General features: G+C 48.2%; 1 protein-coding gene across 1 annotated transcript in view; it reads left to right on the top strand.

The window, feature by feature from the left end:
• Positions 1-15133, top strand: part of lpgat1 (lysophosphatidylglycerol acyltransferase 1) — a 29291-nt gene that overhangs the window by 2156 nt on the left and 12002 nt on the right. Inside the window, exons 3-5 of the mRNA XM_056581057.1 lie at positions 5592-5710; positions 7385-7480; positions 10408-10687. Coding sequence (XP_056437032.1) covers positions 5592-5710; positions 7385-7480; positions 10408-10687 — 495 coding nt within the window. The remainder of the gene's footprint in view (positions 1-5591; positions 5711-7384; positions 7481-10407; positions 10688-15133) is intronic.

The raw sequence follows: 15133 nt of genomic DNA on the forward strand, positions 1-15133 counted from the left end.
CTGAACATGGCCTGCTTATAAATAATGAAACGCATTCTGCCTATGGAACACCTGGTTGGAAGATGAGAAACTGCGAATGTTAACAGACATGCCATTGAGCAGTGCTCTGAGCATGGTCAGGCTGTGATTATTTGGGACCCAAAATGCCACCTTATCAATATGGATTATAATCGATGGGTAATGCAGAAAGTGTTTTGATGTGAGGTATTTACATATTTATTCTTTAAATCGGGTATAAAAGTGCACGATCACAACGCCCCGGTGTAGCACTTGATGGGTCAGCTGTTGTGTTGTGACGTTGCAACAAGTGTTCAGACATGCAACTTTCAAACTCGCATTCAGTGTCTTGCCAGAATGCAGCCTTGCCTCTCCTGTAGCATAGGCGCCCACACACCACAAGATCGGGTTTGGTCTCTGATGTGACCTTTCTCTCACCTCGGTGTTTGTGTGTGTGTGTGAAATACAGAAGGAAAAGGAATTAAAGAAGATATGCTGAAGTGCTACTGCCATACCATGTTCACTCAGCCCAGGCCTTGTAATGCTGTCCCATGCACACACATGGATGTTCAATCCAAATGGCTCAAATAAACCTCTGCAATTTGCATGTCAGATTGTGATTAAGTTTCAGAGATGAGGGAGGCATTCAGTTAGTTTGAAGGCATACAGTGGAACATGATGAATGAGTGATATCATCATTTGATAAACAAATGAAAGGATTACAGTCACACAGGCCCCTTATTGTCCTATGGTTTATATATACTGTACTTGCACACAAAATGTACAAAGCAGAAGGAAATAAATATATAGCTTGTTCCTTCTCCTGACGGCCTAGGTCGAGACCATCCTTTTGAAAGGGGAGGAAAATGGGTGGGCTCAGAGACCCTCCTTTTGAAAGGGGAGGATCTCCCTCCTTTTGAATGGGTTGGGTCTGGGTTATAGAACCAGTGTGCTACATGGATGCTTGCATGGACCATGCCCTCGAAATCCATGATGCAATGCTATTCCGAGGTCCTTGATCATGGCTATGATGTCACAGGCCACGGTTAAGCTGGGGTTTGCTGTTAATCACCACATAAGTCTTGCATCATTAAAAAAATATTATACAGCTTATTTTACTAGAACTGATGTGACAGGGCACACCTGGACCGGGAGGCTTTGTGCTCTGTACTCTAGCAGTAGTTCTACCACATCTCCCACTGAGATGTGGTAGAACCTCGTCATGTTTACTTTATTGCACCTCGTCATGTTTACAGTCCATCCTGAACATACCTGGATCAATCAGATCTCTTACAAGTGTTGTCATAATGTTGTAATAACTAAATGCGCTCGTATGGCAACTGTCAAATGAGAGGAGTTACAGGATGTCCAGTCAGAGAGGGCTTTCTTGCTACTGTAGAAAACCAGAAAAAGCAGGCATTTTGTAGGAAGTGTTGTCTCCATTTACATGCTTGCCTGTAGTCATTCCAACAGCACAGGTCACAGCATATTTTGGTCCCATTTCTCCTGGACCCCTTCCCTCCACTGCAAGGATAAGCAACAAGCAGCAGTCTTCCTAGTAGGACTATATATTAGTAGTGGTATTCCGTGACTGGAGGAGGGATCATTTGCTGTGCCTTGGGCTATACTACCTCCAACTACTTATTGTTTGGAGAAATTCCCTTCCCTGTGTTATGTGGTTAGCCTGCAAGGAATCTTTAGAATTTGTTCCTTGCAATTGAAAAATAATGCACAGTGTTTGGCCGTACATCAATGCCCAAAACAATGTTTGTAATACCGCTGTAGCATACATTGCCTGCGGAAGAGGATAGACGCAAACCGTAAAAAGTAGGGGAGGGGGAGGTTGAAAAGAAGTCAAGGTCATTGCTTCACCATTTAGCTGACTTTCCCTTACTGGATTAGACACTGTTGCTGGCTGGCCTGTGTGCTGGCCTGCTGGCTAACTGTGTCATCTCCCAAAGACAATCTCCCTAATGTATCCTATCTGAGAGCTGACCCTTCTCTTTCCCGACCATATTGCCCCTGTTCCCATGTTATGGACTTTGGCGTGATGATTTGGGGGCTCCTTGTAAAAATGACATTGTCTTCATTGCCTCCTAAACACACACAAACGCATTGCAGATACATATGCATGCTACATCGCACACTGGAGTGACAGATGGGATGTCTCCTTCTGAGGTGCATTCTAGAATACCCCCATGCTCTGGGCGCCTGATCTCTGCCTTCCAGAGGCCATGAGCCGGCTAAGTGGTTTACCTTTCTTTAGGTTTTGAGCAGAAAGTGTAGGTGTAGACTGTAGAGAATGGCTTACGGATTACTAGGTATTCCCAAAACAGGATTGGAGAGCGTTGCCTAGTCCGAGGGGTGTTTATTTAAAACTGATGATCCCACAACATGTCTCCCTGTCGGTGCTTTTTGAACGTTGGATAAGGCAGCAGCCAAGTAAAGCACATGCGTGCGCCCTGAATCTGACAGCCGTGGTCATGTTCAAACCATGCTGCAGCCCGGAAATCACAGGCTCCATTTAAAAAAAAAAAAATACAACTTTGCATTTGGGAATTTTTTAGGTGTGGGTATCATTGTGTCAGTGCTTGCTTTGCAGTATAAAAGGGAGCAGTCCTATTTTGCTGTGTCTACACCTTAGCCTTGTGGTGGTAGCCCGTCTTCGCCCCTCTCACCCTAGGAGCTCTCAGTGGACATGGCGCTTTCTAGCCCACGTACACCCTGGGTCTTGACCACCACCCCCTCCCCTGCTTTACACTGTGGGTCTTGATCACTACCCCCTCCCCTGCTTAACACCGTGGGTCGAGACCACCATCCCCTCCTCAGGCATTAAGGCTGCCACACACTGGCCCCAACCGTTTGGGGAGGCTCGGACGAGTCCGGGAACAAATGTGTTTGGTGGGTTAAGCTGTGTTGGAAGCTTTTGGAACCGCAAGGACATTGTCTGGTCCGATTCAACATGCAAAGTCTAAGTGCGTTAGCTGTCTTGAGAATTTGAGCCATCGGATACTTTGATTCGTTTTGTGGTAGTTGTGACTGACTAGGTGCTATCGAATCAGCGTAGTGTGTGGGAGGGGCGAAGGTGACGATGATAAACAAACCACTTAAACAGAGATGGCACAGAGTTACAAACTACACTTTGTTGTTGCATCGCAATTTTGGGATATTTCTACATATTTTTGGAAGCAATGGCTGCGTGGACCGCTTTGTATTTCTAATCTGATAATCTATGGTCTGCCATCCGTTCCGTCATTTCCCTCATCTCGCGCAAGCGTAGAACGTACACGCCACTGTCTAGTTGGCAGTCGTCTTAGCGCCGTATTTCAATGCAACTTTCCTGCTGAGCGGGTCAGACAAGAGGCTACGGAATGGTCGGATGAGGGCAGTTGGCCATTGGTTTGAGTCTGGGCTGTGTGTGGGCCCCTTTAGCATCACAGAGAGGGAACCCCTCCAAGCAAGGAGCTTCCCGTAGGGGGTTGGGGGGGAATCCAAGAACTGATTACATCCCAGTTTAAAGCCCCCCTCCCCTGTTGCTTCTGTTCAGCCAACACCCTCGCCCCCCCAGGCCTCCTAGGGTTTGTATGCAAAGTGATGGACAGGCGATGAATAGCCTCAGCTCCATGCCCCCCCTCCCCCACTTCTTCCGCTGGAGCTGATCGATACAGGCCACTACCACAACTCCCTCACCTGGCAGAAACGAAGAATGAGGCCTCGTCCACACGGAGCTGGGCGAAAACGATCCGGTTTCATTTTATGCAGTTCAGAAATATCTCTGTAAAGACGGAGTCATTGCGAATCCGCATCGCGCTGTAGAAACGCTGTAGTAATTTTTCAAGGCGCTGGTTCTCCACAGAAGAAAGTGGAGCGCATCAAGCCTGCGCGCATACAGCCTGCGCGCTGGAGACAAACATTCAGTCCCGAGGAGATTCAACCTTTTAAATTTAGCAGAAATACTTTTTTATGTACACTTAGTAATTTAATTGATCATGGGGCTTTATTTAAAGCTACAAAAAGAATACAAATAAAATACTAAATAAAAAAATCAACGCAACTCTGACGTCCCCCAGCTGGTGGGGGGCTAATGACGTCATCGTTTGCGTTTCAGGCGTCCACACAAATCCTAACACAAAACCACATAGGTCCGGATAGATTTGAAACCACCTCTGAGGGTGGTTTCAGAAATGTGCGGTTTCGGGCACCGGATTCGCCGGCTCCTTCCGGACGGTCGGCCGAAACGCACAAGACTTTTGCGATTTCACCAAAAATCTGTCTCCGTGTGAACGGGGCCTGAGTCTACATTGGGTCTGAACCAGGGTGCTGGGTGAACAGCGGGGCCCTGTCCTCCGCTGGCCTGAGTCCAGGTGTATTGGATGTGTGCAGAGACGGAGAGCGGTCCCACCTGGCACCGAAGCAGCGTCTCCAGTGACCTTGTGATCGTGTTCCACGTCAACATGTAAATAAGAGGGTGGCGTTCAACACCTTTGGCGTCCGCCGGACAAGATGCCGTATGGCCTCAGACACGTGACCTTTTACTATCTAAAAGCTGCTGATGGAGTGAAGCATCCACTCAGGGGGCGCTGAGTGCATTTTTTTCCATTACAATAGAGTGTGAACTAGTCTTAGAAATGGGTAATACAGCTTTTGTGGATCTTAATGTGACTTGACTGCTAAATGGGAATCCCCATAGTCCCATACAAGCTGTAGTATACTGGATAAAAGCTGAGGTTTACTGCATACAAGTTGTAGTTGCTGTAGCTTACTAGTTCAGTGTATAAATTAAAGCAATAGGGTAACAGCAGTCAATTTTTCCATCAGTTCTGTTCTTTGGCTATTTGCAACTCTGAAGTAGCTGCCTAAAGACACAAGGTGACTGGGTGTCCTCATTAGAGGGGAACCACCAGGAAGGTGGCTGGATATGTGAGCAGCCTAACAGAGATGCCTTGGGAGGTAATGTTGTGTCTTCACTGTATAGCTGTGGGGAGTTGTGAAGGTCAATGCTAATATACCCCACTCCACTGCTCTGATGATTCCTGCCATATTTAACCAGGACCAATAATGTGCAGGTTTTTTTAACATAAGCCTCTCGCACACGAAGCTTTATGTTTGAACAGCTCGGGATCTCTTCAGTTCAGGCCTTTGGGGCTTCCTATTTTATTTTGCTCATTAGAAGCTTATACTCCCGGAAATAGCTGAATTCCACCCCTATCAAGGGAGGATGACAGCTTTCCAAAGTGTAACTAGAAGTACTATTTCTGTTGTGTTCCGAGCTAGCCAAGCCCTGCCTGTGGGTTAAAGTTCAACGACCAGCCAGCATTGTTCAAACATTGGTTTTGTTCTGCTAATATTTGTGTTCTGTGTGTCTATTAGGCCTTCAGCTAGTCACTTTGTAGTCAATGAGTGTCAAACCATCCAACCTCCAAATGCTATGGCATCGCAAGGTTCTTTTGTTGAATCTGGATCAGTTTGACTAAAACTCAATGGGCCAACCCGTGACCTACGTTGACTTTCAGGAAATTGAACATGCTCTTTCTCTTGAAACGTACACTGATCCCACGGTGACCCCCCCCCTTCTCTCCCTCCCCCTCCTGCAGTGACGGAGTGGGGCGACGACGTGAGGCCGTTCTCGGAGGACGAAGCCATGGTCATCGTGAACCACCAGGCGACGGGGGACGTGTGCACGCTCATGATGTGCCTGCAGGACAAGGGCACGGTAAGGAGGGACCGCACCGTCACCGCACCACTTCCCCAATGCCTCCATCCAAAGCTGGAGTGGAACGCCCCCTGTGTTCCCCTCTGACGCGTCCCCTTGCCGTAGGTTGAGGGCAGACTCCGCCGCCACTACTTCCCCCCGGTGATTTGAGAGTTGTTGTTTTGGCTTAATCAAATGAAGTGGAGGCCAGACACTTAAAAGAAACAAGAGGTGTGCGAGCAGAAAGGGTCACGTCCTTCAATATGGTGTACTGTCTGACCTCTGACCCCTTGACCCCCTTGAAGGATCAGGGGCGGGGCAGCGGACAGTTGAACCCCATCACATGGGACCATCGATGGTCGTTTCTGAAATATCAGATTGCTGAGATTCGTTTATGAATGAATTTATTAGTGAAGTCAAAATATATGGTAGAGTTCAGGTTTTATATAATATATTTGATGAAATTGGTTGCAGAGGGTTCAGTTGATATAAGATCATGTTGGTATTGGGATAGAAATGGATACATTTGCATGACAGAAAAATTTGAGTTTGGGTATCAAAGAGTTTTAGTGTTGCATCAGCAATTTGAATTAGAAATAGCTAAGTGTGTGTCTTGGTCAGAGGAAGTGTGGTGGTATCGTAAATCTTTCGACCTGAGTAAAAATAATTCTCAAATGAGGGCAGGGTGTTTTCTTGTAAGGTAGTAAATTACAAAGTCACATGAGGATGCAATTGCAAGGTGGCAACATGATGCATTAGGCTGCAAGATAAGTTCCTGTGTCGTCTGATGTCTGCAGCTCACTCAGATCCCTCTTTTATGTCCAAACTCATCCTGAAGACCAGGCTCAGATTAGAACGGGTCTCAAATATGTGTTTGTTTGCTATCTTTCGACTTCACTCTCACAAATACGGGCATCTGGTTTAGCATAGAAAAACAGCTTAGCACTTCAATGATGGTAGGAAACGCATTCTTGGGTGTGGTTTATCGCTCTCAATTTATTGGACCATCATAATCTATAAGGGTATCTTGTGGCTCCCGTGAGCATTTGTACATTACGCTTATATTTGCTTCCATCGAATGTGTCAGTTTGCTGTAGATTGAAATCGACGGGGTCTAAATACAATGAACACGTTCTAATACATTCGGTGCTCTGTATCGAAGGGGGGAAAAGACGAGTATTCAAGCACAAAATGTCAATCTCTTCAGCAGGAGAACTGAAATACTATCCCCCCCGCTACTACAAGTTGCCTACACTGTAACCCAACCCTGGCTTCGGCCTGGCACACTGAGCCAAGTCGTGGGAGCAGTCTCCCTGCATAGGGCCTGGGATCACATGGCCGCGGGCGTGGGGGGGGGGGGGGGGGGAAGAGGATGGGTTAGGGTTAGGGTTAGACGTGACACAGAAATGCTGGGACATGGTGACCCCTTAAACAACTGGTGCTGATTTTTCCTCTGGGCACGGGAGCACACATGAACTGAGAGGCCCGCGCAGTCCTGTGGAGGTGGAGGTGGAGTGAGACTGCGTGGTGTTTGCCAGGTTGGGCCGGGGGTCAACGGCAGCCACCAAACGGTTTCTCCCTGTGCTGTCACAGGGAAAAGGAGAGATGCAGGCGGCTGGAGGAGAGCTGTGGTGCTCCGTAGACATGTGTGTATTGCTGATGTGCTGATGTGCTGTTGTTGTTGTATCTTATCAGGTGGTTAGGAAGATGATGTGGTTGATGGACCATGTGTTCAAGTACACCAACTTTGGCCTGGTGTCCCTCATACATGGAGACTTCTTCATCAAACAGGTAAGAACGCCTTGGCTGTTAATGATTACATCGTTGGGATTTTGCTGATGCATTTATCCAAAGCGACCTGCAACCATTCATTCATAAGTCAGGGTGAGGCGTCTTGCTCAGGAGAACCTGGACCCTCAGCTAGGAAGAGCCGGGGATGAAACTAGCAACCTTCCGGTTACCAGTCATCCCGCTCTGACTCCTGAGCAATTTTCGCCCCAATCACAAGCTCTCGATTACAAAGGAAACTAATGGACGGCTTTGGGAAGCAGCCATTCCTTGTACTAGAGCTGCTGGGCGTAGGGGACTTTCCCGAACTCAGCACACTTCTATTTTTAAACTTGTTGAATCGGGGGTTCCAGGTCAGAGGTCATCGGCCGCCTCCAGCTGTGGATGGCAGTGCGCGGGTGTCCTCTTGAGCGTGTGCATGATGATGGGCGCGGTCGAGGGACAGTGGCGCAGTGTTTTCCCGCCAGAGCCCCGTGGCACCGGCTGACCTTTCCTTTGTAGGGGCAGCTGGGACAGCGCTGCCCGCTGTGTGACCGCCAGCCGGCAGTTGATCTGAAAGAAGGGGCAGGGCTTGATGAGAGATGTGGAGGCCACGCCTCTCAACAAGCCCCGCCCCTTCTTTCAAATCAACCACACCGAGTATCTAGATGTCTTCGAGGGGAGAGGAGGGTCGTACCTCTTTTGGGGGTTGGTTCGTTTAGATTGAGACATCGTTGAACTCTGGTGGCTCTGCGGTAAATGTGAGAAATGTTTTTTATTTTGATTAAAGGAAACATGGATTTCTTTATCCGAGTGAAACATTAATTTCCTGATCTGAGGTGGGCTGCACATTTACGTCAATAAATATAAAAATTACTCGATGGCAACAAATCTAAAAGGATTGCTTGCGTAATGCTCGCTTGCGTAATGCTTGCGATAAAAGCCGTTGTTCTGATAAACGAAACAAACTAAATGAAACATGGACTCAGTCTCTAAACCTTTCAATAAGTGGGTTCAAATCCAATGCTCTACTGATAGCATTGCATTGTTCTGGTTCGCTTCCTGGTTTTCATGCTCAAAATGAACAATCCTCATCCAAAACACTAAGGGAAGATTGTAATTCCTACACCAGAAAGAATCAGGCTGCCCCCACAGAAACCCCACATCTCCCCACAGGGCCAACCCCCCTGTGACCAGTCCTATACTGCCAAGCATCGCTAGAGACTTCCTGTGTGTGTGTGTGTGTGTGTGTGTGTGTGTGTGTGTGTGTGTGTGTGTGTGTGTGTGTGTGTGTGTGTGTGTGTGTGTGTGTGTGTGTGTGTGTGTGTGTGTGTGTGTGTGTGTGTGTGTGTTAATCATTGAGACTATTATCTGGATGTGTCAAAGCGGATCGTGTAATTTCATGAGGTATACACACTGTAGATCATGGCAGAAGTCCAGCTACGCACGGAAGGAGATAATTCCTCATGCATTTGAAGGGCGGCCTTGCGGTCTTGCGTGTTCACTGCAGCGGCACAGAGAGGGAGCGAGGTCGGCCGCCAGCCTCTCTGGCTGACCTCAGAACAGGAGCAGAGAAAAACAGTGTATTGACCCTCCTCTTTCTTATACTGAATGGGCTCCAGGCACCAAATTCAACTTTCAACTGTACTTTGTTTATGACTTACTTATGAGCCTTCTCAGTGTACCTTGATCACTTTTAATGAGGACCTCGAGCGCTTATTGCAGGGGAAATACCCTTTTACATCCTTCACAGCCTGGGGACACCTTTACCCCCCCCTTACGCGACACTCCAGCCTTTCCCAGCCCATAAACTGTCGATATACACAGAACAATGTCTAGATTGTCCGCCTCAGAGGCAAACTTCGTTGGTCGCCATGGGAAATGTGCTCAAGGTGAAGCAAAGTACAGTTTTGCACACGTGACCCTCAACCAAGGATCACAGGTAGATGGTCAACAATGGTGGTTTGTGGAACTGCTTAGCCAATGGTAACCCCACACGATTTTTTAGATGCTAGGATTCACCATTATTTCAGACCAGGAATTCCAAAAATATAAAGATGCAAATATTATTTAAAAGTTGTGCATGTTATTGTGCATGAACCTTCGCTATTTGGTATAAATAAATGTCTAAAACATTGTATTGCTTTGATCACGACAATAGTTGGCCAGGGTGTTTTCCAGGCCAACTTGATTGACATCTACCTCGCCACGCTTCCTTCATATAATCTTACTGAGAAGGATACAAATGACAAATATTTGCATTGCATAATGACCATCAGTAACATCCTCAACATTGCGTTGGGTTATTTAAGTCCCACTGGCTGAGCCCCAGTCTTGCCCATCTTCTCTTAGTACATCCATGTACACGTGGAGATTTTGCAAGGTCGCTGTCATTTCATTTTCTTTTGGTTTGCAAACACTGCACATCAGCTGGTGGGTCTGCATCGTCTTGTGTAGCTGCTGCAGATGTTGTAATCCTCGTCTTCACAGCCCAATTACAAGTTCATTTACATGCACTACATGCACCTGTAGTTTGGTTTTGCTAATACTTGACGAATATCCGTGCTGCATGTTCATAATAGGGAATGGTATGAATATACAAGATTCTTTATACCTGGAAACGAAAAGGTTGTGTTGCATTTGATCGGTAATTCGTCAATTTTATCAAATAAATTCTCATTTTCTGATCTCACCATAATACACCAGGGATCAGAAAGCACCGCAAATATTATTGACAATGGTTTACATTGGAGACCCTGGTCGATAAAAGGGGCGGACCTATATTAGTGTGATGAGTGAGCTGTGTTCGTCCCACGAGGTCTCTTCTTTGAAATGGATATCATGCTGCTAGCCCTTCCACAGCTACATCAGAATAGGTCTTGGCGATGTTGGTCTGGTTACAGTACGTTTCTATCATGAAGGGTGACTGAATGTGCTCTGTGTGCGTCCAGGGTAAAACCCACCGGGACAAGCAGCTGATCTACCTGAAGGACCACCTGGACCGGTACTACCAGAGCCGTGACAGGAAGTGGATAGTGCTGTTCCCCGAGGGGGGTTTCCTGCGCAAGCGGCGGGAAACCAGCCAGGCGTTCGCCAAGAAGAACTCGCTGCCCCACCTGACCCACGTGACCCTGCCGCGGCTGGGCGCCACACAGGTCATCCTGCGGACCCTTGGAGCCCAGCAGGAGAACGGCAGCGTCAGCAGCGAGAGCGGGCCCCCAAGCCAGTCAGGTAACACGCGCAGACACGCACAAACAGGCACAGTCACATACACACATGCACACACACGCAGCCAGTCAGGTCACGCACATACGGGCACACACGAACAAACACATACACACGCACTTACACAGCGTTAATATGGCGAAAGTAAAGGCTTGTTTTGCGATACATAAAACTTGGAAGTCGGAGTTCCCCCCGTACCGTTTAGCCAAAGTATACTAATCCGACTCCGTAACTACGGAGACCCCTCAAGCATTCGCAGTTCTCCGTCTTGATGTGATTGTTGTGCCTCCACACATTGTTAGCACACGGCTAAGACCAGATATGCTATTGTGGTCAGACTCGGAGAAGATTGTTTATTTTATTGAACTTACAGTTCCTTGGGAAGACGGAGTTGAAGTAGCTAATGAGCTTAAGAAAGCGAAGTATGCTGAGATGGCTGAAGAGGCAGCACAGAGAGAGGCTGGAGTACGCGACTAAGGCCTATTGAAATCGGTGGATGGGGGGTCGTGGCTAGATCTGCTGTTAGCTTGCTGACTGAACTGGGTACTTGACTTGTGAACGAAGTCTGAGGCAGGCGGTTAGTAGCATGTCCGTGGCAGCAGAACGAGCAAATTAATGGCTGTGGGTAAGGAGAAAACATACTTCCTGGGGTGCAAGCTAAGGTAAGCCAGCTGTGCTAACGTGTGCTAATGTGCTAAAGTGTTTGTTTGGTCAGGGTTAGGGGTAGGGCTAGGGGTACGATAAAGGAAAGAGTGTTTAGATGCATTAAATGTGGCAATGTGGTGACAGCATTGAGCCGAGGGGGGTGAATCCAGGACGCTGGTTTCATTGTTAAGCCTTCAGGAGGTGTCGTGGGCCTAACTTACTGCATACTGCTGTATTTACTGCTGTTAGTTGGGCTAGTTGTCTCGTGATTTTCACCTTTCGTTGGTAGCTTAGTAGGGTGGGTTGGACAGGGGGGCATTGTCACTACCTGGAGCTTGCATTAACGGAGCCTTGGGTCTGTTGAAGGTGGCTTACTGCTTACTGCTGTATTTATTGCTGTTAGTTGGGCTAGTTGTCTCGGGTTTTTCACCTTTCGTTTTAAGCTCAGCGTGCTTATAAGGTTGGTTTGGACAGGGGCTTCTGAATATATCTTTTCCTTGGATTTTGGCACAAGGGATTATAACATCTGATCCTGTGTATTAATGAAATGCAATTCGCCGCCCGATCGATCTTATATGTTGACTACAATCCATGTAAGCAGTGTTGTAAAAAAACTTCCAAAGCTTTTCAAATCTTATTTTGGGTTTTATTTGTCCTTAAAGGGGACCTATTATGCTTTTTCGGCTTTTATGACCTTTAAACGTTGTTATAATGATTGATAGGCATGTTTAACCATACTAAAGTGTCAAATAATGACGTACATGCATTTCGACGTATTCCCTGCTGACAGTCTGGGGTGGCTGTGCAGAGCGCTAAACACTCGGGACAACGATTGCGATTCACTTGTTCACATTTTCGGGAAACATCTACGTAGACAAACTCCTGCCACGCCCCCATATGCCTGGTCAAACTGCCCGCGCGCGCGCTTCAAGGAAGGTAACCAATCACAACGGAGTTGGGTTGGCAGGAGGGGGGCGAGGGGGCGGAGAAGGACGAAACCGAGCGTTGACAGAGAAGGCTGAAAGCGCCCAGATGAGAGGAAGAGTTTCCCGAAAATCGTTTTTTGTGTATGGTTAAACATGACTATCCATCATTATAACAACGTTTATAGGTCATAAAAGTCGAAAAGCATAATAGGTCCCCTTTAATGTGCAAAGTAAACAATGTACAAAGTAGATAAGATGCAAAGTCAAACCAGAGCAGTGATCCCGCTAATGATTTTGTGGAGGACCAATCACAGCCCTTGCCGTCTCCGTTTCATCGAAGGATAGTTAAAAAATATTGAATGCCCCCCACGTAAGCTACGGAGAGGGTCTCCGACAGGCTCTCCGGCTACAGAGAGGGCTCTCCATGTCTACGTACGGCACTTTAACATGCACACACATTTGAAAAGGCACCATCCAGGTGTTACTATCTCCGTTGCTGTGAAAAAAAAAACGAGCTGTGCATACCCAGCTCACGACACTATTTCCACAGACCCTGTCTGGGAATTCAAAACAGTCAAATGCCACAACCGTCTATTGGTGTTTTCGTTGCTGCTGATCTACGGCCATTCTCGGTGTTTGACAAACAACATTTTAAAAATAATTCCCCTTAACTATGAACCGTACCGTCCTGTAAGGTACCGTGACCTCAAAACCGAGGTACGTACCGAACCGTGACTCCCCCCCCCCCCCCCCCCCCCCCAAATAACCCCATAAGAATGCTGTGTTCCAAAAGGGGAACGGATAGTAGTAGAGTGCCACAAGCCTCTGAAAGTCACTCATTTTATTCGAAAATCGAAATGGAGTACAATGGACTGCCTTTGATTTGGCTTTCCTTTAGAAATGTCGTTATTTCGCAATCGGTGCGCTATTTTAAACAGGAAGTTGCAATCATTGTTTGTGTAGTGATAAGCTTGTTCCCTTTGCACTGCTTCCCTGCACCTCGGCTGACATCAGCCCAGAAGACTGTGGCAACAAAGAAGCCTCTGTCTTCTCTCGGATGCTACAGGGATTTGTTTGTGCTTTTCACAAACCGAATCAAGCACTTGAGAGGAACTTGAATCAACGTGACGGATAAGGCCTGTCTTTTCTAACATTATTAGAAACAACCGGGACGACGGCCGAAACATGATTATGCTCATTAATGATCCTAATCATGCTCTAGCCATCGTACGTTGCATGTGCACATTCATGGGGGAGGATTCGTCTCTCTTCGCAACCACAATGTTTTTATTTTACCGGCAGTCAGTTGAGGTCCTCCTCCCCCATCTGACACACACACACATACACACACACACACAAGCACGTGCGCGCTCCTCTCTCTTAACCCGCTCTGACCCCGCTCCCCTGAGCCCGGCCGATACAAAGCGCGGAACGGCGCTGCAGCCGGAGTAGTATCAGGTGCTCTCCCCGCTGGTCCCCGCTCACCCGACACGTTTAACCATCCGGGTAGCGTTTCACTCTGCGTTCAGGATCCCCCCCCCCCCCCCACTGCCGCCCTCCGGGAGCAGATTTCCTTCCCTGAGATATTGAGCGCCGTGCGACGCCAGCCGCAGACAGCCCGGAACGCTTCCCCGGATGTCTTAGGCTGCTCTGCTTCCCCCCCCCCCGCCTCTCGCCTCTAACAGCTGCATTCAGGATATTTTCCAGAATTCTCAACACATGGAATTCTTTCTTTTCTTTCTTTTCTGTTTTTTTTTCTGTTCTTCATTTTTTGAATAACACGATTTTGATTAATCGGTTATAGAATTTGTACTAGATGACGTGTGTGTGTGTGTGTGTGTGTGTGTGTGTGTGTGTGTGTGTGTGTGTGTGTGTGTGTGTGTGTGTGTGTGTGTGTGTGTGTGTGTGTGTGTGTGTGTGTGTGTGTGTGTGTGTGTGGCACTGGGTGCTTTATGGCGCGGGGCCGTCCCTGAGCCGAGCGGCACACCTTCAGACCGGGCAGCGTTAAATCATCGCTCCCCGTCACGGCGTCCTCTGTGAGGCCACCAGCGGCGTGGGAGGGGGGCCGCAGTGGGCAGGCGGGGCGGAGGCATCGCCACGGCTCCTTGGCCCTGAGCAGTCCTTTGCGGAGTCGTGCTTGCGTCTGCTTTCTTTGCCTAGCTACCAGACCGTAACGCAGCCAATGAGGTTTGAAGACAGATTTCGCAGAGGTTACCGAGTTGTTTACCTTTTGCAAAGGTACATAATTGTTATTTTTTTAAAAATACTTTTCGCACTCCAAAGGCCAGGGATATAGCGGGGCGGGGGTTGAACATGGCAGACGTGCCAAGAGTTCCTATTGGCCCACGCATGCAACCAATCTGCCTGCTGAGCTCTTCACCCCAGAGTCCATTTTGTGCTGCGTTCATAGCTATGTGAAGGCCTGCGTTAGGGGGGGGAGGAAGCGGTGAGAGCTCCTGTCTCCGGCCGATGGCCGTGCTAACGCAGCTCTCTGTCCTCCGGGCTCAGCACCGGCCGTCAGCCCGGGGGGGGGGGGGGGGGGGGGGTGAGGTGTCTGGGCCAATCAGCATCATCTGGATCAGCCTCGTAAAACAGAGACCAACTGTGTGTGTGTGTGTGTGTGTGTGTGTGTGTGTGTGTGTGTGTGTGTGTGTGTGTGTGTGTGTGTGTGTGTGTGTGTGTGTGTGTGTGTGTGTGTGTGTGTGTGTGTGTGTGTGTGTGTGTGTGGATTCAGGAGCTGTGTGTCCTACAAGTGTAGACCATTGACGTGTGTGTGTGTTTGTCAAGCATCTGATATTCGGCCATTGCAGCCGTCCCCCTCCGACATGTCTGCTGGGACAGTCCCCTCCGCTACAGGCGAGAGAGAGAGAGAGGGACTCAT

This window comes from Gadus chalcogrammus, chromosome 21 (assembly GCF_026213295.1).
Source record: "Gadus chalcogrammus isolate NIFS_2021 chromosome 21, NIFS_Gcha_1.0, whole genome shotgun sequence".
Classification (NCBI taxonomy): domain Eukaryota; kingdom Metazoa; phylum Chordata; class Actinopteri; order Gadiformes; family Gadidae; genus Gadus; species Gadus chalcogrammus.